Source organism: Plecotus auritus (assembly GCF_963455305.1).
Source record: "Plecotus auritus genome assembly, chromosome: 5".
NCBI classification, from domain to species: domain Eukaryota; kingdom Metazoa; phylum Chordata; class Mammalia; order Chiroptera; family Vespertilionidae; genus Plecotus; species Plecotus auritus.
The window spans coordinates 13,349,041-13,372,460 of record NC_137776.1 but is presented as its reverse complement, the minus strand read 5'-3'; the positions used below and the strand labels follow the sequence as shown (position 1 = coordinate 13,372,460).

Here is a 23,420-nt window from a genome sequence, read left to right as displayed (position 1 = left end):
CGAGCCTAGTTAAAGCCACTGATCAGAATCCTTTCCCAGAGCCTAGACAGGGGTGGGCAAACTTTTTGACTCGAGGGCCACAATGGGTTCTTAAACTGGACCGGAGGGCTGGAACAAAAGCATGGATGGAGTGTTTGTGTGAACTAATATAAATTCAAAGTAAAGGAGCGGAGGGGAGAGCAAGAGAACCGGATAGAACAGCCGGATCCGGCCCGCGGGCCGTAGTTTGTCCACGGCTGGAAAAAGGGTTCCTGCCTCCCTGGAGATGGGGAAACGGGGATTATCAGCCGGCATGTGGCTCTATGGTGAGGAAGCTGGCCTGCAGATAAACTGAAGGAACCTGTGAAAGAACAAAGCAGAGGCGATGACTGGGATCTGATTCCCCAATTTCCTGAGCCCCAGCTGCATCTCCTGCTTCCCAAAATGTGGCAATTCCACACGCTCAGGGATTACATGCAACGAGCTCGGAAAAAAATGCCCCTCATTTTTTGACTGAGACATTTTTAACTGTACTTTTGTCACTTTCAATTAAAGGAGCTCTTAAATTGTTACTGGCATATAAAATTTAACTCCGTGTGCTTTCCACTGGGATTATAAATTCCTTAAGAGCTGTTTCCACTGCTTTGCCTCCAATTTGCTTCTCAGACAACAGCAGGATGGTTTCCACTTCCCTCTACTCAAAACTGCTCTTAATAAGGTTATTCACAATATCAGGTTTGAGCTCCTATTTCTTTGATTCCCAAGCACCTCTACTTCTGCCTTTGCCTAAAAGCTGATTCTGAGTTCTGTATGTTGGTTGGCAGAATACTCATCTGCCTCACTACACCAAAGTGAAACTGACAATTAATTATTCTTGATTAATTGTTCTACTGCCTTATCCAAGATCTGTGGGTTTTATTTCCTAAATATTTCTGGCACTTATTAGTTTCATGACTAAGCAATTCAACTTTACTTAATCTCTATGTGTCTCATTTCCTTATCAATAAAATGGGAATGTAAAGGGTACCTATTATCATAGGATTATTATGGGGATTAGACAGAACAATACATTTGAAGCACTTAGAATAATGACTGGCAAAAAGTAAGTGTGGTTGTGGATGCTTTGTAATTACTACTGAATTAATCACTGAGTTTATATCCATAAAGGGATCATGATATAATTCATGTTTTTTTTCAACTCTGCCCTGAGTCATATTAGAGCAAATTCCTAAGCATTTTCTTATCTCTACCCTTTAATTTTGCAAAGCTGAACTTATAAACTCTCTGCTGAAAACTCTTCAGTGGTCTTGCATAACATAAATGTCAAGCTCCTATGTGGGACTTATATGGTCCTTCATGATTTGACCCCTCATCTCTCAACACTCCCTCAGCAAGACCAAAGTGCTTGTGATTCCTTGGAAAAACCATTTCTCACATCTGGCTTTATTTTTGTAGTTCTCTGGCTACAATATACTCTCTCAGGAGCTGGCCTGGTTGGTTGTCTCCTATTTATCCTTTAAGACTCAGCATTTCCATGCAACTTCCTCCCTTCAAGAATTATTTTCAAATTCCCTTGTTAGTGTTCCATATATTTTCTTTGTACATACAAAAATCATTGCACCTGCCATATTATATCATCATTTCCATTTATATGTCTGTACTCCTCAATGGATGAGGGAGAGAGGCATATAAATGAGAATACTCTAGGGGGAGGCCCATGTTTTATTCATTTTTTAATCGCAAGCAAAAACCATGGTAGTTGGCACAATGTTTGTTAAATGAAGGAAGACATTATGAACCATTTTGTTGAGTCAGCACAACATTATTGATAAAGATCTCACAAAACTCACATACTCAAAAGTGGGAAAATATTATGAGAGCTTGACAAAGCCTTAATTGTCCGTAATGGTCTCTAGGTTATACTATCAGTTGGGAATCATGCAATGAGCTAAAACTATAAACATTTTTCTCCCAATTAGGCCAGAAGAAATGTATCCTGAAATTGATGATGAGATTCATGGCTTTAAAATATTTAATTTTGCATGTTATTTTTGGGCCACCAATTTGAAAAATTGCAAGGGTTTTAAAACAAAAAATCAGTTTGGAAATTTCTAAAGTAGATTGCTTTATGTTACATGATGCAATAAATCAGTTTAACTACATATGGTAGAAGCAAAACAAAACAAATATTTTTATCCACAGTGTTTCTCCAGTGTGGGGTATAGTCATACAAGCAATGGCTATAGTGTGCTTTCACAATTTATTTGTATAAGTACTACAGGTACCTAAGGGGAAAAAAAAGTAGAAGCAGGAACATTACGAAGAATATTTATTCTACTTATTTCAGGGAAAGCGGTTCATAGATATTCATTAAATGTCTATCTGGTCCCAGATCAACATTTTCCTGATATTTGTATGTTTAATGGAACATACTTGCAGAAAGCTTCTCATTTCTAATTTATCTACTTATCAAAAGAGGTTTAGAAATACTGAAAAACTCATATTCTGACATTAAATGATCATCTCTTTAGGTTCTATATTTACTTTTCCAAATATACAGATAATTAAATGAAATGACATATTTTCAAACTGTTAAGAAAGCACTTACCCAAAGCTAAACTTGAATGACTACAATCATTTCCAAGCAAATTATCTCCCCTACCTCTGCCATCATGTTTAAAATGAAGGAAGCTAGAAAGTGACTCGGAGGATTGAGTTTTAACCATATTAAAAAATGCAGAAATGCCACAATACCTTCAGAGGTCTACTTATGCTCTGTCTTAGTTTGCAATATAGATGTAAAATATATATAAATACATTTCATGCTGAAGTCCATGTGTTCATCATTAGCAGTGGATGAAGAAAACACAAAAACATATATTACCCTTAAAACACTTTATTCTTTTCTGAAATATTGCCTTTCAGATATTTTCTCTAGAAAAAAAAATAACCTGTTAGAATCTGAGAATCTGTTCATGTTTTCTTTCTTTCCATATGTGCTTCATTCATTCAGTCAGTCAGTCAATCCGTTATTACCTACCATAGGCTAAGTCCTGGGCTACCAGGAAGAAAAGCAATTCTCTGCACTCAGGGTACTTCCACTCTTGAGGAAAGAGGGAGACATACAAAATCAAGTGGTTAAGTGTTCACAACATAAGTATGAGCCATTCTCCGTGAGGGAAGGGCAGGCAGCAGGGCTCCAGGAGGGAACAGGTGGCTCAGCCTCTGAGCACAGCAGAGCTTGCCTGAGTCAGGGAACCCCCATGTGAAACGGGAGGCACCCATCCTGTTGCTCTCCAGGTGTCTGTCCTGTGTGTAACCTCTCATATTTTGGCCCTATATTAAACACTGCTTCCCACCAATAATATTTTCACCGTGATCTTAACAAATGCCATATCATACATTACTTTAAAAACTATGGCTGAAATGGCATCAAACTTAGGGCAGGGAATGGGGTTTGCAGGATGGAGTTAAAAGGGAGGTGGTGTTTTAGCCTTAACAAGTGAGAAGTTGTACGCCCTGCAGACAAGTGGAAAAGGTGATTCAAGATAGAGGGGGCAGGAAGAGCGAACCAGAGAAATGCCAAAAGGCAGGGGCTTCCAGAAACCTAGAAGAGATGGGTGGCAGGTTTGAGCCATCTGAAATTGCCCTGCTCCTTAATAGCCCCTCCTTTCCTGTTTCCTTCTAGGTTTTCAATTTAAACAAAATGTTTACAAGGAAGAGAACCATTTCACAGCAAGAGAGGAAAGCCAGAGCTGAATTTGTTGATGCAGTTCCAACAGTGCCTGAAGGATTGGTCTTCAGAGGGTTGGTTCTTTTTGTGTGTGTTTTGTTTTTGGTTTTCTTTTATTTGCAAATGAAATGGACTTGCCAGGATCTCTATAAGCAAAAGATGCTCAATATATATTTAATGTTCGCCTTTGGAATCAGTATGTTTTTCTAGCTGTGTGCCAAGTGCCTTTCTTAAGTGAAAACTAAACATCAAATTCAGCTTTAAAAATTAAAGATTATTCTCAGAACTACTACTATGGTCTAACTTAACCTAGCACCCTTTCCTCCTTCATGTATGGGACAAATCAAACATATTTTTTAAACAAACATATATAGTACTTACCTACCATGCATTTTATAAATAATCACTCATTGATTTCTCAGTATAACCCTATGAGGTAAGCACTGTTGCTATTACCATTTTATAGATTAGAAAAGTGAGAAGGGAAACACTTGACAAAAATCAGCTGGCTAGTCAGTTGGCAGAAACAGATTTGAACCAGGCAGTCAAGCGTAAGAGTCCATGTTCTTAACCACATTAACCCACTGCCTGCCATGGTTCACAACTCCTTACCCCAATTTAGTACCTTATGAAGTCATAAAATTTGATTTCTAATAATTAATCTCCTAGCTGAATTTCATGAGAAATTAGTTATGATTGCTGTTTCCTCTTTTTTTTTCCAATCATCATCTGAGAATATTCAGAGAAAGAGAGAGAGAGAGAGACCAATGACAGGTTGCATTCCATGTGTGCCTCAACCAGGGATCAAATCTGCAACCCAGGTATGTGTCCTGATTGGAAATGAAAATGGCAACCATTCGGTGTACAGGGCAATGCTCAACCATCTGAGCTACTCCAGCCGGGCCATTGTTTTCCTCTTTTCCACCGAAGTCTTTTAGACACCTTCCAGGCAGATCTGTTACTCTTTCCTGGGATGGTGCCCAGCTCCTAGGAAAAGTACCTTTCTCTCACAGAACTCACAGAGAGTATTATGAGGATAAACTATAACTAATGTCCATTGCACTATTTCATGTGCTCATGCTCAAATCACAAGAGTCCCTTGAGGTTTTCCATACATAACCATGTTTGTCAACTCAAACAAATGACTTTCTAGTTTCTAGAACCTGCATGGGTTCTTCATACATGACCCTAGTGAAACTATCATCATAATAGGAGTTCTAAATATTAGATTCACATGCATGGTGTTAGTTAGATGGCAAAAACTAAAAGCTGTGGCTAGCTCTGCTTTTTTTGTGTGCATGCATAATAATTTAAGTCATTTCCCCTTTATTATATTTAACACACATTAGAGATCTGATAATTAGAAAAGACCTTTAATTATCAACATTCATATTATCACTATTATTACCATATATTAAGCAGTCTGCTAAATGCTATACTCAAGATAAAAGGCATTCACCTTGCAATTCCACTGTGAGGAAGACAGAAGACAATCTTCTTCTTCCAGACAGAGGACAAAATTATACTCCCCTAACTTGATAACGAGCCAGTGGATGAGTCAGGGATAAAACCTAGTTGTCTTAACCACTAGACAATTGAATAAACAAAGAATGGCTATAAAAATCTGCTGCTTTAAGCACATCTGAATCTATTCTTCCATATGTATTTTTAATACCTGCATTAGATTTGTTTTTGTGGTGGCAAATATTTCTGCTTCATAGGGATATCTAACTTTCATAAACAGTCAAACCATTTGAGACCATCTTTACAATATATGTTTTGGCATTATATAGAACCATACCATCTTTGGTAAAAAAATAAAATAAAGTATTTCTACAAAATAATAAAACGGATTCTTTTAGGAGGTGGCTCATAAATTGGCTTGGAAGGCAGTTTCGCATGAAGATTGCCCAAAGCATTTCAGCAATGGCAGCATTCATGAGACAAAGGTACAGATGCCAGGGTGGTACTTCCAAGGCTAACATTTGATTGCATGTAGAAGGATAAGAGGCGATACTTTGGATTAAGGCTTATTTGAAGTAAAATTCTAGCACTTGTACTTAGTAGCTATATGATCTGGGGCAAATGAGTTCACTTGTTTGAGTCTTCCCTTCTTCATCCATAACACAGAGCTAATAAAACTGAACACGCAAAGTTTTGTGGGATAAAATAAAATATTTGAATATACATAATAAAGTGTCCACATCTGGCATGAACTGCAAACTGAGTAGAGAAAGTCTCTCCTGCCGTGACACTCTGGGTCATGTTACCTGGTCATTTGTTGGCCTACCTAGCACATAGATTAATGCTATTAAAACTGCCTTTAAGTTGCTTCATGGTTAAACAAGGTATTATCCACTCAGAAAATGTTCTTTGTTCCTCATATAAACCTTTTGTAAGGGCCCCCTGTTCTTTAGGCACAATGCTATGTTGTGGGTATGCGGAAGGAAATTCAATCCACCCCCAAGGAGCTCGGCGTCTAGTAAGGAATATGTAAAACATGGGAAATGATAAAGAGGTATCCATAATTATAATAAAGATATGCCGGTGTGCAGAAAGTGTTTAATTCTGCTCATAACAGAGAGAGGGCAGGGCCGGATTAGTAAAGAAAAAAGGCCATAGAGACCATTATACTGAATTTTGAAAGAAAACTGGACATTCTCTAGGAAAAGGGGGGAAACTGACATTTGTCATTTGCCTGGCAGAATAAACAGATGGGCAAAGACGCACAGAGAGATGCATTACTTGGACATGTGAGAACCTTCATGCAGGCATATCTAGTGTGATGTGGCTAGAGATGAAGCTAAACATGTAGGCTGGGGTTAGGTTGTGAAGTCAGGACAAGAACTCAAACATAAACCCTTGCATATATAGTATAGACTTTCAGTTTTGCAAGATAAAAAGAATTCTGGAGATGGATAGCATAATGGGTGCAGAATAACATAAATGTGCTTAGTGCCACTAATACAAATTCTTCCACTTAAAATTATTAAGGTGGTAAATATTATGTTTATTAGCATGATAACCAAAGATTTAAAAAAAACAAACCAATAAATTTAAAATGTATCCTTGATGCTTGGATAATGGTCAGATGTTTCAAGACAGATATTTATAGATATATAATAATTTTATTCATAAAACAATAAGAAATAACCTTATCCTAGTAGAACCTATATTTTATGCCTATTTGTTTATCTGTGGATATTCACAGAACATAGCTAAGTGTCAACCTTATTTATTTAAAAGTGAAAATTTAAGAAGGATGGGTGATTGACACAGTGATTGAAATGAGAGGCAGGGAAAAATGAAACAATACAATTTCTTTGAGCAAGTCTATCGTGTCTGACTTCTGATGTTTAAGAATCTACCTGTACCTTTTAGAGGAGGGTGATCCTTTATGATTTTTGCAATGAATGCCACTCGCCCATTCTTTGCTGGAAAGACGGGCAGTGCAGTGAGGTGGGGGCAGACTGGAAAACGTCAGGGCTGTGTCAGTCTGAAAATGGCCTGCCAGTTGCCAGTTAAAAAGATTTGCTGAAAGTGGGGATGTTTTTACTGGTTCAGGTCTGTCGGAAGGCGTTGGCTTCTCTGGTGCTTCACACCAGCGACTTCAAAACTAACTCACTCCAGATGTCCCTGTGATCATCTCATCAGACATCAAAAGCTGTGTAGTGTGACAAGCTCACACACTGCTTACCAGGACGCTAGATGTTTCCACAAGCGTAAAACACACACAGTAGCTGCTTTTAAAATGTGACTCATCTAAATCAGAATTGCATTTCCAAGCACAGAGCTATTAGGAAAGCGGCCTCCCCTCCGGAGAGAGAAGAGTCCTTTAAATGTCTGCACCGTGTCATTCTGTGACTAGATTGTGAAAGGAAACACCAAAATGAAACTTGCACTTCAGAAGAATTCATGTTGTGAGAGGAAAAAAAAATCCCCCATCAGAAGAGATTTCTAAGAATCCCACCGTGCCCCAGGAAAAAACAGTTTCTCTTGTCCCCTCAGTAGGGACTGTCTTGCTTCTTCTCAAGGGGAACGCTCATTAACCCTTTGCATCAATGGTCAGTAAGCATCCACAACACAGGAGGAAGGAGGACGTGGAAAATCAGAACATACGGAGGACATGGTCCACATCCGTGAGCTTTCACATGAAAGTAACAGGACCTACCACATGTTCACCCTCAGATTTAAGCAATGCTCTCCTCTAAAGAATTTTCGTGTGCACATGTATGTATGTTTTTATGGTGCCGCCTTTGTGTATTTGTGGCCTTAAAAAATATATACATATTTTTTGATATGATTACCTTGAGGAATAAATACATTTTGGTGTTTTGGCTAGAACTATAACCTCATTCCATAAACACATAAATATTGAGATATGGAAAGGAAATTTAAAGTTGGACTTATACCAACCAAGTTAGTAATTCACATCTGGAACCCTGAAGTTGCTAGTTTTGGTGTTTGAGTCCCTAAGAACTACAGGAGTTCAGATAGAATTTCTGTTTGTTATTTCATTTCTGTTACGCAGGGTTTCTGAGGAAATCATCCAGGATTTAGACCATTTGCTGAGCGTCACAGAGTTGTGGAGGCATCAGGACAAGGGATAGTGACATTCACAAGAAAGCTATTTTAGACATCATACTTACCACATTTCAAACAATGCTGTCAAATTCATTTGCCCAAACCACTATCATGAGAAGTACATTAGTGTTTTGTTAAGACACATTTTATAAATGTCCCCATAATTTTGAGTTAATTCACAATACCAGGATTTTTATTTTCTTCCATATCACTTGACAACAGAGGAAGTTTTAAATAAAAATGGAATATGAGAAAAAATTTAGGATAAAATCTTTAACTTTATGGGTATAGATGTATCTTGTTCACCAATTTCTAGTCTACTCAAGAATTTCCTAAATTTTTAAACACATTATAAAATTACAAAGCTGTAACTATCAAGATTACTAGCACTTTGAATCTAGAACTCATATTTTTGTTGACAAACTCAGATAACAGACTCTATTGCATGCATATTAATTTCTATTCTTTGTTCACATGTCATGGGCACTAATAAAATCAGCTTTTATAGTGGCTAATCTCTAGAATTATCAAGGTTTGTCTCTTCCTATAATGTTTATTCTTTCTCAGAACCATTTCTATGGTGGTCATGACTAGAATCGTAAGAAGACGACTTCAGCCATCAACCAACATTTTAATTCTAAGTGGAGAGTTTGTGTTTAAACATTTCTCTCCCCTTGACAACAAAACAGAAAATTCCAGACTAAAACGCTACTTAAGGTGCAAAACACTATATTAAACAGTTTATTTCACAACTTTTACATTCTAATTCACACTCACTATACATACGCACACATATACACACCTTTATAAAATGAGTTAAAAGTTGTTGAATTCATTTTTGCCCATCTCAAAAATAAAAGTTGTAATCTTCTAATCCTACATGTATGTGTCAGGCACTGTGCCTGGGGCTTGAATATAAAAATGAATATACTGGCTCATATCTCTGAGGAGCCTGGTCTTGTAACGGGCATGTAAACAGGCACTTATATTTGCATGAGGTGAGAACAAACAGAGATACCGCACATGGCAATTCCTCTGAGGGGCTCAGGAGGCTGAGCAGAGTGCAGACTAAAGGCAAAGGACACCAATTTTGATGGATGAGAGTGCATGACTTGATCATTTGATCCTCTCCTGCAGACTGCAAGGGTTGCTTAACTGCTATAGATTTGGCCTTTGTGACTAGGTGGTAAGTGTCCTGAGGACAGGACATTTCTTCTGCAATCCAGATGGCACACAGCAGAGCCTTGAACATCTAAGGATTTAATCAATTAATGTTGACATGAAAGCAAAGCCCATTCAGTTTTCATTCTGTGCAGATCAATCTCAACAACAAAAGACGGCATGTCACGGTGAGCTTTTTGATTTCTGGAACTGACCTCTGCACAGTGAACCTTCCTTAGACTTTCAGTTCTGGACCAGACCCGAGAAGAATGATGGGAGCACACACCTGCGAGGGGGTTACGTTTCCCAGGTTCTTTGATTAGTCACCGTACAGACCCGCAGACAATCCACATTGGATTCATCGACGTCTACAAGATTTGATGAAAATCTCTGCTGCAGAATAAATCAGGCTTCTGGATTTAAAAAGTCTTACCCATATAAATGCTTCAGAAATTAAGCTGTCTAAACTTGCCAAACTAAGTAAACACTTGGCCCCGTGAAATATTGGATGGCAGCTTTATCTCTTAAAAACAAAGCCATATGAAAACCGTTGTCGCCATGTGTCTCCACGCTCTGGTCTTATCAGCACCCGGCGCGAACAGCTGGAGTCACAAACAACAGGTCTATTATTAAATCACCGTGTCAGGAGGGGAGGAAGAGAAACCTTTGGAGGCCTCAGTGTCTGTAATAATGCCATTCCCTATGACAGCGCCCTCCCCAGTGCTCTACAGGACCCATTTCTCTGCCTTGAAGACAATGGATAGAGCCTCCCTTCCAGTTTACACTGGTTTCTACAACTGTTTTGTTCCCGTGTTTCTACAGCTACTTAATTGTATGTCTAATGGACAGACAGACATATATGCGTTGGTTACTCAGAATTTTAGTGAAGTTTCTATGTTGGATTTTGACAGTCTGCAACCCACAACCACAAGTCCGCTGACAAATCAGTGGCAATTAGAAGATTTTAATCCTAAAAGCCAAGCTATTTCAATTTCTCTGTAATGTCTCGATGATTTCTTTCAGGGATTTGCAAACACTTACACCAGGAGCAGTGTTGATTATAATTTCAATGTATGTGACGTACAAGGGAAGATTTCTCAAATCGGTTACATGTCCGTCACAAAGATAATGCTTCTATTCGCTGGAAATAGTTTCTCCTACTAGAAGCACCTGGCATTCTCTTTGCTGATAAAATACCCCAAATTCCAAAGAAACAACATTGTACATTCACTCCTCACCCCTGTTGCACAAGTGGGGCCACTGGAAACACGCCTCCCACCGCCTTCCCACCACCAGGCTGTGCCCTTCATCCAGTCTCACTGCTGCGAGGCATGATGCTGCTACTGACTGCAGAGTTATTTTTGGCCTCTCGATGCAGCAATTCACAAACATCTATTCATCGGGACATCTTGAATTTACATACTATGTGTTGGGTAGAAAAGATGAAATAACCTTAATTATTTAATAGATATTTGGGAGAGGTGGCCATTTCTACCTTACTTCTCAATCTCTAACATTCCTTATACTTTGAGAAATGGTCTTTCCCATATGATTTCATCCCAAACCAACCCAAAACAAGTTCTTGATCTCTTGTTTTCCTTTTAAAATTTGATAGCAGTGATAGAGTCTCCTTCGTTAAATATACTCCACCCCCACCCCCCCAGGCCGCTCTCCCCTGTCTGTGGTATAAAACTTCTGACCCTGTGAAACCCATTCACGAATTCTAGTTTCACAGCCTCAAAGGCCGCCACGTTATTTTTTCAAAAAACAAAATGTATTTATTACCGATATGAACTTTTAAAAGACACACCAGGATTTTCCTAACTGATTGTGGTGATGCGATACAAGGAACGGTTTTAGAACAAACAAAGGTGTTTACTATCTGAGAACAGGCACAGCCTTAGAGTGTTCAGGAATCCACTTTTTAATTTACTCACCCTGCAGGATCCTTTTGCTTTAGGGGTTAAATGTGAAACTATAAACAGTCATTAAAACACAAAACAACCATCGTAGTTAACCGGATATTAAGAAAAAAAAAAAGTCACATCTGTTTTAGAGTTCTCTTCCATCCGCAAATTCAGGAACATCAATTTCAAGAACCTGGTTTTATGGCATGCCCTTCAGCCAAGAACACCAGGTTGCAATCAAGGCAAGAAAGGTAAGGCGTCCCAGAAGCGGGTTCTCACTGCAATATCTTGCCCCCAGGATTCTCTCTCTTTAATTCAAAAACAGTCAGTGGAATTAGGTTTTCTATTGCCTTGGAAGAAACACAGTCAGTACTAATTGTACATTAATAATTGTGCTACTCTGATTACCTGGATGTGAAGAGAGGGCTACGAAAAGAGGGAGAAAGGGAACAAAATTTCATGTTGTGGACCGGCACCCTACGAAACAATGAGGTTTGGTGGCTTTTCATTATTCAAAGAACTTGAAGCTTGCAGAGAATCTGATATTTCTAATTTAAATCCTTTTTAAAACTCCCACTTGTCTGAGGATATACATCTTAAATAAGCAATCTGTAATAATTTAACCAGCTAGAAAACAAGTGCAACTTTTCCAACTTTTCAAAAACACATCTCTGGCCATCAATGAAAACTCTTCCCTCTATAGTAAGAATAATGAAGTGCAACTAAAAATAACAGTCATCAACTGTGGTTTAAAAGGCAATAATTCAACATAATCAAATGTGTCAACCACTCATCCTTACAGCTTCTCATGCTCTGGGTTATGAGTAAGTTTCATTTCTTGGGGATGATTGAACATAACCCACTTGGGGCTCTGCCATCTGTGAATTGCTTACATGTGAACATTCTGTTTAAGAGATGGAAATTTTGATTGTTTTTTCCTTTGGATATTGAGATGCGATGCAACTGAAGAGAGCTTTTTAAGCAATTAGTTTTCATATTAGTTGCTGCACGAGTACATTATCACACACTCCCCATATTCATCATCACTTATCAAATCACAGGAATCACGTATGGTGTCGCTGAAGTTGCGGAGGAAGCAACGAGTGGAATTATGGAATCTGAGAGGCGGAAAAGAACCTGCAGGCTCACATCGTCCTCCCTGGGCTCAGGCCCTTGCTACAAAGAGCCCTCTCTGCAGCGTACCCCGAGGTGAGAGCTGTGCTTTTGTTGCCAGGGCTTCCTTGAAAGAACACTCCTTTTATCGCTGAGCAAACAATGGAAGTGACTATAGGGCTACAGTGGAGGGTGCCACATAATTTATCATCCACACATGAGCACCTCGGAGAGTGAGTGGGGACACTGTTAATAATTATGCCAGAACAACAGGCATGGACTAGGACTGCCCCAGGCAAACCTAATCATACTGCTACCACCAGAGTTGATGTGTAACTCAAATAACTCCTCCCCAGGGTCTCTAACCATTTCATTAATGCAATATCCAATTCTGCTCTGTCCAATATAAATGGGATGTGAGCCACACATATAATTTTAAAATTTCTAGTAGAAATGTTTTTTTAAAAACATAAAGACAGGTGAAAATGATTTTAGTAACATATTTTATTCAACCCAATATATCCAAGCATGGTATCATTTCAACATGTAGTCAATATGAAAATGTTAATGAGCTATTTCACCTTAGTTTTCATATTGCAGTCTTTGAAATCCAGGATGCATATTACACTTAACACATATGTTTGGTGCTCAATAGCCCCACGTACCAGTGGCTATGCTATTGGATGAGAGTTTTAAGAAATCCATAAGTTTGGATAGGCGGGAATAAAATAGAATTATAATACACACATGCAGCCCTGCTGGTGTGGCTCAGTGGTTGAGTGTTGACCTATGAATGAGGAGGTCACAGTTCAATTCCAGGTCAGGGCACATGCCTGGGTTTCTGGCTTGATCCCCAGGGTGGGCGTGCAGAAGGCAACCAATCAATGATTCTCTCTCATCACTGATGTCTCTCTCTCTCTCTCTGAAATCAATAAAAATATATTTTAAAAAACATACATAGACACACACATATTTTTCTTCTAGGTAAAAATAGATGCACCTAGATGCCTTCACGTACTGACTTTGCCTACCCTCACACTAGGGCAGTTAAACTGTCTGTGAACCAGACGCTGGAGCAAGTAAACCTTTACCCGGTGCATTCCCTTGGAGAGCAGAAAGAATGGTTGAATTAGAAAAGCCAGGTAATTGCTAAGAACTTCTAAGACTTTTCCCAGATTAATATGTGTCTTGCATTCCTAAATACAACACATACACACTGAGCACCCCCATGTACTTCGAACTAGAAATAAAGAGATTAGAAAGGGACAATGCCTGCACCTTAGACTGTCAATGCTTAAACTTTGTATGGAGATTATTTCACAGCTGAAGCTAGAAAAGCCTGGCTGTGCCACTGTTCTGTGGCCAGGCAAGGACCAGACTCTGTTCTTTGGGTCTCAAGTTTATGCTTCATCACCCACAGGGAGCCCTGTGAGCAAAGGAGGAAATAGGGGTGTTCCTCTTACTCTCAGTACATGTGGCCTTGGCTCATGTTTGATAACCGGCATATTGTTAGTTAAGAGCATTTGGGGTGTCAGCATTTCTTCTTGAATCAGGACTTGCATCTTTGTTAGTAACAATATATCTCTCACTCCAACTACTCCACTTAGAACTCATTGGTATCATATTTTGGTAAGGATACATAGAAAATGGAACAGATTGGAGACATTTTGCATGTAAATGATGGTAACACAGTCAGATAAGCTCTCATTTTAAAGTATACTGACATTGCAAAAATAAGCAGTACATTGTAGTTTTTCTCTTTGATGTAATTATTATCTCATTTATATAGTTCTTTTTCCCCTCCAATCCAATATATTTAGGCCTAACACAGTCTCAGTTTGTGTGTGTTAAATGCACACACACAAACACACATCATACCACATACTGGTTCCTTTTATAATAGTCATTGCAGTAGAATGCACACACCTAATTTTTATTAAAGTAATTTCCATTAAATATATTTTCTTAAAAGGATGGAGAATAAAAAATATTACATCTAAAATACTTCCAGGATATTTGTTTCCTTGTTCACAGAAAAAAAAAAAAAAAAAAAAGCTAAAATATTGCCACTAACCTATTAGTAACTGCCAATGATTTGATATACTGACTCCTCCCTCAAACACAGTGACACAGGATCTTAATAAGAACATTTTATACAAAACTGGGAGAATCCATTTAGCTCATTCAGCATCCTTATATCCCTGTAAATATTGCCTTTTTCTTAAGGTGTTATAGACAGCGAGACTTACAATGGGTTAGAGCCTCGTTTCTCAGAGTCTTTTTAATATGGTTACATACTGAAGACCACTTATTGCAATGATATGTCGCCGTTAACCAGAATCTAACTCTCAGGCCATTGCAAAGGACAAACCACAATCACAGCTCTTCAAAGCAACTCAGGATTTAGCAGAAAGACCCCACAGTTCCAAGTGGAAGAAGTACTTTATTTCTTTAGGAAACTATTCTTCATTTAATCTATCATGTTATAAGTACAGCATACAAGTACATCTGGTTAGAAGCACTTTTGGCATGGCATTTATTTTTCTTTCATTTCACTGTTGAGTCCTAGAAACCCAGTACTGGCACCATATAGCCATAATATTCGTTGTCTTGAAACTGTATCGCCGCTCACCATGTTCCGGCTTCAGAAGCATTACCCTGACACGCTGGCTGACTAGACCAGTTGCATCCTTGGGCGTTATGAAGCGGGAGGAGGATGGGAGTCAGCAGCATAGTGCACTGGTCAAGAGCAGGGACTTTGGAGCCAAACCACCTGGGTTAAAGTCTTGGCTCTGCCACTTGCTAGCTGTGACCTTAGACAACTCACTAAACCTTCCTCTGCCTCCAACTTCAGCATCAATACAATGAAGACAAAAACGTGTTCTTCCTTTAATACCCTGGTTCATAGCACTTGATGTAAAGCACTTAAAACACTACTGGGTACATAATTAGTGCTTTATAAACAAATGCTATCATTATAACTATATACTAGTAATAGCTCATACTAGCTATTATTATAACTAATACTATATATCTTATCAAGAGATCTCTAATGGTCAACGTACTTAAGACTGCGAATCTATGGGTAAGGCACTTTGATCTTTCCTTGGAAACGCAAAAGGCAGGATACCTACTGGAATAGCAGGTTTCAGACTCTGGCCACTGGGGTGTGAAGCAGTCGGCTGGGCATCAGCAGGTGGTCCTGGCGCTGGGTCACTGCTTCTCCTCACCAGCAGTGGAGTGCCTGTAGGACAAAATAAGAGGTGAGAGGTCAAGAGAACCCTGGGGGGAAGAGAGTGCATGGTACAATGCAATTTAATTAAAAAGGTTTACAACATGCTTTTATGTAAAAACATTGTTTCTCAAGAATGCTTGTAAATTAATCCATTTAATGATCTTTTGTCATTTATTCATAGAATGACACATGGAAACGAAATCTTTCAACCCTCATCTTTCCCCACTTGCATTTCAAAACAAGTCATTGTACTTAAGCCAGAGCTGTTAGGCAATGCAACACTGACAGTGTGCAATCTAAAACTAACCTAGGAAATCTATTTGGGGATTGAAAAGAATGATTATCCAGTAGCCCAGTAGAGGGGTTCACACAGTCAATGCAATTTGCTATTCAGTACAGCTAGAAGTATAGTTATTGCTGCCATTCCGGGCTTCCCAAATCTTCTGAATGATGACATATTTAGAAATAAATTATTTGCTGGGGTTACAGCATTCATGTCTATTTAAAGTACACAAAGAGATCGCTTCCATTCTCCTAAAGTAGATGAAACTGATAAGGAAAATAAGTTACTTCTTCTAAAAATATATCCTGATTTCTTTTTAATTTAATGAAAGCTCCCACTATTAAATATTTGAGTCAGTTATTAAATTCTGAAAAGAGAGATCATGCTATTAGAAAGTTCAAATGAAATTCAACCTTAGCAGAGCTAGCGGCCTAACTATTCTGCTTGCAATTAGGCCTAAAATAATTTGTTTCATACAAAATTGGCCACTATAGAGGAAACTCTCAAAAAAATCCATTTGTGGTTTAAAATTGCTCTCATATAAAAATTAACTTTTTATTTGTGTACTTTGGGGGAGGAAAAGCAGAAAACAGTAGAAATGCAATTCCCTGTTAATCAATATTCTGAAACTAATTCCCCAACTCTTTCAAGCTATTGCAGTTTAAAATAAAATTTTCCATACTTCATTTTTTATAGCACAGTAATAATAAGTAAATCTACTTGGAACTATTTATAAATCGGATTTTTCGATGTGTTCCAACATTCTTATTCTGTGTATGAAACCTAGACTTGCCAATACTTTCATCCTTGTTTAGATAGAAGTTGCTTTTTAATAAAATAACTTATTTTACAGTAAGAAATTATTATGCTACTTAGGATGAAACACCACACCAAAAGGTATTATCAATTCCCCAAGTTCACATTCGATTATTTATTTCTAATTAATACAGTTGGCTACGTTATTCCTCAACTTCTCTATCTCCATCTAAAATTGTTCTCAAACAAGTATCATAGTAATAGCACCCGTGTTCTCAAATGAAACAGTTACAAACAGGAGAAGTAGGAGTAATACAAAGTACCACCAAATCTGAAGTCCTCAGAGTCCCAGTTCTGCACCACTGTATGTTCCCTCCTTCAGGTAAACCGAAGACTAACTGCTTCTCAGGTGAAGCCCTGGATTACCATGAACTTGAAGTGAGCAAGTCAGTCTAAATGTGATGATAACCCTCAGAAGTAACCCGCTATCTTTAAAACGAAGAAGAGAATGAGGCAAATGCTTGTTTTCAAGCATTTAAAACAGACTGGTACACTGCACATCAAATTGGAGAGAAACAAATACATAAAACATAACAAACAAATAAAAAGCAGGTAAAACCACCATGGTATACTGAGGTCAAAAAAGAAATTGTTGCCAAAACCGGTTTGGCTCAGTGGAAGAGCGTCAGCCTGCGGACTGAAAGGTCCCAGGTTCGATTCCGGTCAAGGGCATGTAACTTGGTTGCGGGCACATCCCCAGTAGGAGGTGTGCAAGAGGCAGCTGATCGATGTTTCTCTCTCATCAATGTTTCTGACTATCTATCACTCTTCCTTCCTCTCTGTAAAAAATCAATGAAGTATATTAAAAAAAAAAAGAAATTGTTTTAGAGGCGAAGAAACAAAAAATTGAGAGAATGACAATTTTAGTTATGTTGTGTTTTCAGCTGAGTCACATACATCTATATGAACATGTACATTATATGTGTGTGCGTGTGTGTGTGCCCATGAAAAAGACCTGTTATTTTTCTGTGATGATAAGTGTACTTTTCCTAAAGAAGCCATGCCAGATAGCTTTCCTTCAATTTTAAGGACCCAACTATGACTCCTCACTATTTGTCAATACTGGCTGTTTTAATAACAAAGTGTTATTGAAGACAATTTTATAACAACATGTAGTTGGGCCTCTGTATTCCATCAGCGCGCAGTAGTATTACAGTGCGGCCCCCCAAGGAAGACAGCCGAGCTCTGTGCCAGGGTCCCAACCATTCGGGAAATAAACAAACCGTGAGATGGCTAGGTCTTTCTTAAACATGCAACTCATTAGGAATAAGTTTTTTTCTTCTCCACTTTTTTTCTGCATTCCACACATTAATGTCTCCTGCTGAGTTGCCTTCTCATCTTTCGTTGGCTGTCTTAACGTGTTAATAACACATACAAATCATTTCATATTAGAATTAACAATGAGCATCTTTAAATACGAGCTGCTATCTCAGAGAGTTTTACACAACCCTTCCTTGGGCCGTTTAAAACTTACTTTTTAAATGGCCCAAGCCCCATTTGAAGGTGGTTGTCAGGACCAGACTAAGTTCCTGACTTAAAGACAAAGAACGTATAGAACAGAAGCGTGTGATTTGAAGTGCTGACGATGATTTGGGCCAGTCCATGGACATGTATAATAGAGAAAATGGCACACCTCACAAGCAAGACTACCTAAATTAAGAAGAAAACCACTAATCCGGTTTTATGGGACCTCCTGGGGGAGGAGGAGGAAATTACTTAACCCCTGCAATGAAGGAGCTTATAACCTACCAGTAAGATTAGGAACCGGCACTAAGAACTATCACGTGTTGGTTCAGTGGAGAGGACCACGGGTTTGGGGGTCAAAGAGACTGAGCTTCATCTTCCGTGGCTCTTTGACAATGAGCTGCTCAGTGACACAGTCTCCTCATTTAAAACCCGGTGATAGCCACACACCACAGATTTCATGGGAGGCACGTAATTTTCAGGCAGGAAATCCCCCTTCCCAATAAAAAGGAGGAATGGTACCTGCTCTTGTTGTAAACAGTGTTATCTGCTCAAAAAGCTGAACCTGAAAATCAAGGTAATTTTCATGGAATAATACGCAAATTAAAATAGAACAGAGTTCTTTGCTTAACCAGGTATAGCCTTATTATAGAAATCAAAGCTTTTAGGAAAGAAAAAATGATGGTGTGGGAAGATAGTTCAAAAATGGAAAAAGAAAATAGGCTGTTCATTGGTATTTTTTAGCTAATTGAGAAAAGACTCTTAGATTTTAGAGGCAAAAGTCCTCACTTCAGCTCAAGAGCATAGCAGTATTGCTCACATTCATAGATTAAAAGCCAGTGGCTGTAAAACCCAAGTAAGAAATGTTATGCATTTTAAAGCATGAAGTCCTATACAGACAGCTGCATTATATTTTTCCACACAGTTAACTTTTGAGACCTCATGATATATCAAGAACTCCACTAAGAGAGGGAGATAATGAGTAGTCATGGTGTTTACTCTAGGTCAGTGGTTGGCAAACTCATTAGTAAACAGACCCAAATATATCAACAGTACAACGATTGAAATTTCTTTTGAGAGCCAAATTTTTTTTAAACTTAAACTTCTTCTAATGCCACTTCTTCAAAATAGACTCGCCCAGGCCGTGGTATTTTGTGGAAGAGCCACACTCAAGGGGCCAAAGAGCCACATGTGGCTCGCGAGCTGCGGTTTGCCTACCACGGCTCTAGGTAGTGGGCCCTGGCCAGTGTGCTCAGAGGTTACAGCATCCATCCCACGCAACCAAGGGTCATGGGAGGTTTGATTGCCAGTCAAGGGCACGTACCTGGGTCACAGGTTTGATCCTCAGCCCCAGTCAAGGTGCATGTGAAAGGCAACTAACTGATGTGTCTTTCTCACATCAGTGTTTCTCTCTCTCTTTCCACCCCCCCTTCTACTCTCTCTAAAAATCAATGGAAAAAATATCCTTAGTGACGGTTAACAAAAAAAAGGAGATGCGAGGACAAAGAACATTTAGCACATTTAGCAAGTGCAGTGTTCTGGGAGTTGGTGTATGGTTTATTGAACCTGAACTAATGAACACACACACTATAGACTGGATCCAGTCCCATTTTATTTATCCAGAAGCACAGAAAGTTAATGGAAGCCAAAGAGGAGCTGTGTCCCTCCAAACACAGGAGTTTCTGATTCGGAGTGTAAGGCTGGCGACTCTGCCCTTACAAGATAGGGTCTTCCCTCATCACAAAAGTTCAATTCTTTCTGGAGCAATGCTTATGTATATTCGGAACTTAGGTTACACTCAGGAGAGATTTACTCACACTCTCATGTTCTTCCCTTTAAGGAGATGGCTACATTCATCAGGGTCTCCCAGGCCTAGAGCCGCTAGCATTAGCCTCAGTTCCCAGGTGTCTATGAATGATGGCACGTTTTCTAATTCTCAAGCAGTCACCATTTTAATGATAGTAAAGTTAGATTCAAAAGGGGTACAGTTACTTGTCCAATGTCCCCTACAAATGGAATTAAGGGACCCCATAGGAAGATCACCTAATCCATTTTGAGGAAAAGAAATTTGAAAGAGGCAGCAACTAGTTAAAAGGTTCAAATTGGTACATCAATGAATCACATAAGGTAGAAAAGCTGACACAAATGTAAGTTATCTATATAAATACAAGTTTCTGTCTCTTCGCTATAAAGTCTCTCTCTCACTCACACACACACACACACCTCAATGATTATTTCTACATTTAGAGGATGCTTGCAATGGAGTTGGCTGAAATGACAGGCGATGTGTTATACATAAAATTCTGTATTGAGTGTTTGGAAAGATGTCTCAGAAAGACAGGCAGTTACACAGACTGCCAAGGTCCAGAGGAATCATCCCTGGGTTGCTGCAGAGAAAACAAACAACAACTTTAAACATGAGTCTCCTATCAAACATCACAAAGGCACAGGTTCTGAGTTGTATGGTGAGTAAGAGCAGAGATTTATTTAAAGGTATATAATTATTTTCCTGAGCAAAATTGGAAAGCCAGCATGACATCAATATCGGGGCTATTTCATTCTAGGATGACTGACACCTGGAGGCTCTAGGAGGGTCCCAGTTAATGGGCTGACAAGGCATCTGTAAGAAGTGAGAGGCCTCAAGCAAAGTGAGGCTGGAAAAGCACTGGCAGGAGCCCGGTTTGGCTCAGTGGCGAGCATCGGCCCGCTCAAGGACATGTACCTGGGTTGCTGGCTCAATTCCCAATAGGGGGCGTGCAGGAGGCAGCTGATCGATGTTTCTCTCTCACTGATGTTCCTAACTCTCTAACCCTCTCCCTCTCTGTAAAAATCAATAAAATGTATTTTTTTAAAAAAGAAAAGCACTGGGAGGAAAGGAATGGGGACCCAGAAGTCACAGGCAGAGATGCAATAATAAACTAGAAGAGAACCTGGGAGAAATCAGCAATGACTATACATACAAAGGAAATGAGAAGGGGCATAAGCCAAAACCTAAAGCCGTTCTTGTATCTCTTGCCTGGGGAAGAGTGAGTAATAGGAAAGTGTTTAGCAAGTATTATGATTTGTTTCAGAAGAAACAACGAATTGGCTTTAGCCCACTGAGGGTTAGGACAATTTGTTTTTAATCTAAGATATCTCAATATACACAAGAAATCAGACTCCAGAGTCTCCAATGGCCATTCTTGAAGATGAGTAAGAAGCTCATACTGGAAATCATGTTGGCCTGCAGGGTAAGTGAGTGGAGACAAACATGAGGTAAACCAAGGAAAAGAAACGAGGAAGGATCAGAACAGGTCTATCGACAGCACCACATGCAAAACACTGAGAAAACCAGGGTCTATATTCTCCCAGAATCTGCAGCAGAAACAGGGATTTAGGAAGAGGAGTGGTTACCAAAGCCACAGAGGCCAGCTTAGGGGAAGGTGGGGAGGGACGATGAGAAACACTGGATGCAACAGGAGAAACTGTCTCTCTACAAAACGGGGGAAATCCTGGTCTTTTCCATTTCACCTGCCCTTTGCTCTAGGGGCTTAATCACAAGGAACAACAACAGCCTGTAATTTTTGGAATCAAGAGTCTAGGTCAGTGGTCGGCAAACTCATTAGTCAACAGAGTGGCAAACCGCGGCTCGGGAGCCGCAGTTTGCCAACCACTGCCCAAAGGGATTACTTCTGTGCTACTCAATTATCCAATCACAAAACACTGATTTGAAGAAAGAAAACACACTCTCTTTCCAATTCTACTGACACTGCTGCTCAGGACAACAAGATAAGTCTGAAGAGGGGGAGATGCGGTTGAAATACACCTAAATTGGTAAATATTTAACTTGGATGATGAAAACAAATTGCAGATGGTTAAATGTGTTATAAACTTAAAAAGAGATAAATAGGAAAACATGAGTTACCAGATAATCAATGTTCATAGCATATTAATAATATTCATAGTATATGTAAGCTGCACCTTGGTTTCAGAGAGCACATGTCCTTAATAGACTGTGTAACTAGTCAGCACCTACAAGGATGCCTTTGTCTTGTACTTGGCCACTAGTGGAATGAATTTGACATTGATTGAATGAACAGGACATTAAAATATAGACATGTCTTCCCCAGGCCTGGTGCCTTCCACGGGCGTCTCTGGCAGGGAGGAGCTTCCAGGAAGCTCTCAACCCAGGCCCAACCTCTCCGCATCAGCTAAGTAAGCAGGTCGGATGAGCTACACCACAGTCCCCTTTTGGATCTTCAGGGAGATAGCTCCACGGTTATCCAGCCAGTAAGGAAATGGAGTTCCAGAGATATTAAGTTTTTAAGTCTTTTGGACTCGATTCTACTCCAGTTTTATTTACTTGGCACTTCTATTGTGGGGCTGCATTATTAACGTGGGTAGGTGTGTGGAAGGGGAATGAGATCTCTTTAAAGCAGTAACAATCCTTATCACCTGAAGAGTTGAGAAGGATTTGAGTGGAAGGTACAGATAAAAGGAAAGGGTTGTGGAAACTGAGCAGCCAAAAGCAAACATGAATCCATAGCCACATGGGCATATCTGGCAGGATGCGCGACCCGCCAGTCAAGGCACCAGCATCTCCACCTGAGTACACGATCTCCCTCACAGGCGAGTTAAATTACTTGAAAGCATTCTCTTCCTATTCTTCCTGTCAATATCGCAATAAAACGAAGAAAGGAAAGAAGGAAGGAAGGAAGGAAGGAAGGAAGGAAGGAAGGAAGGAAGGAAGGAAGAAAAGATGCATGAAAGGGCACCTCACTTGTTTTTGGAGAAAACCAGGCTTTATTGTGTATGTGGATTTTATGGGTATCAGAGAGGGCTTTTCCAATGATGCCTAACAGACTCCACTGCATTGAAATCTGGAGACCCATTTAAAAAACTCGGCAATGATATCAGTAGCGGCACAATTTATGGCAAAGTACCGAGGAGAGATCGCTCTCACGGCAGGGGAGCCTGGCCGGCTTGAGCCCTGCCTTGATGAGCACAGCAGCTGCGCAGGCTCTCAGACACTACGATGAAGAAACCACACGAGAGAAACCAAGCCCCGCTTCAGCAGGACTGTAGCTGTCCAAATACTTCGGTCTTAAATATCACCCCATTAGGAAAATGACTCCCAGTATCGCCATAAAAGGAGCAAAGAGGTTC

The 23,420-nt window shown here is 39.5% G+C and overlaps 1 protein-coding gene across 1 annotated transcript in view; it reads right to left on the bottom strand.

Moving 5' to 3' along the window:
- Positions 1–23,420, bottom strand: part of PARD3B (par-3 family cell polarity regulator beta) — a 925,380-nt gene that overhangs the window by 499,582 nt on the left and 402,378 nt on the right. Inside the window, exon 4 of the mRNA XM_080668084.1 lies at positions 15,612–15,721. Within this exon, the coding sequence (XP_080524210.1) occupies positions 15,612–15,721 (110 nt within the window). The remainder of the gene's footprint in view (positions 1–15,611; positions 15,722–23,420) is intronic.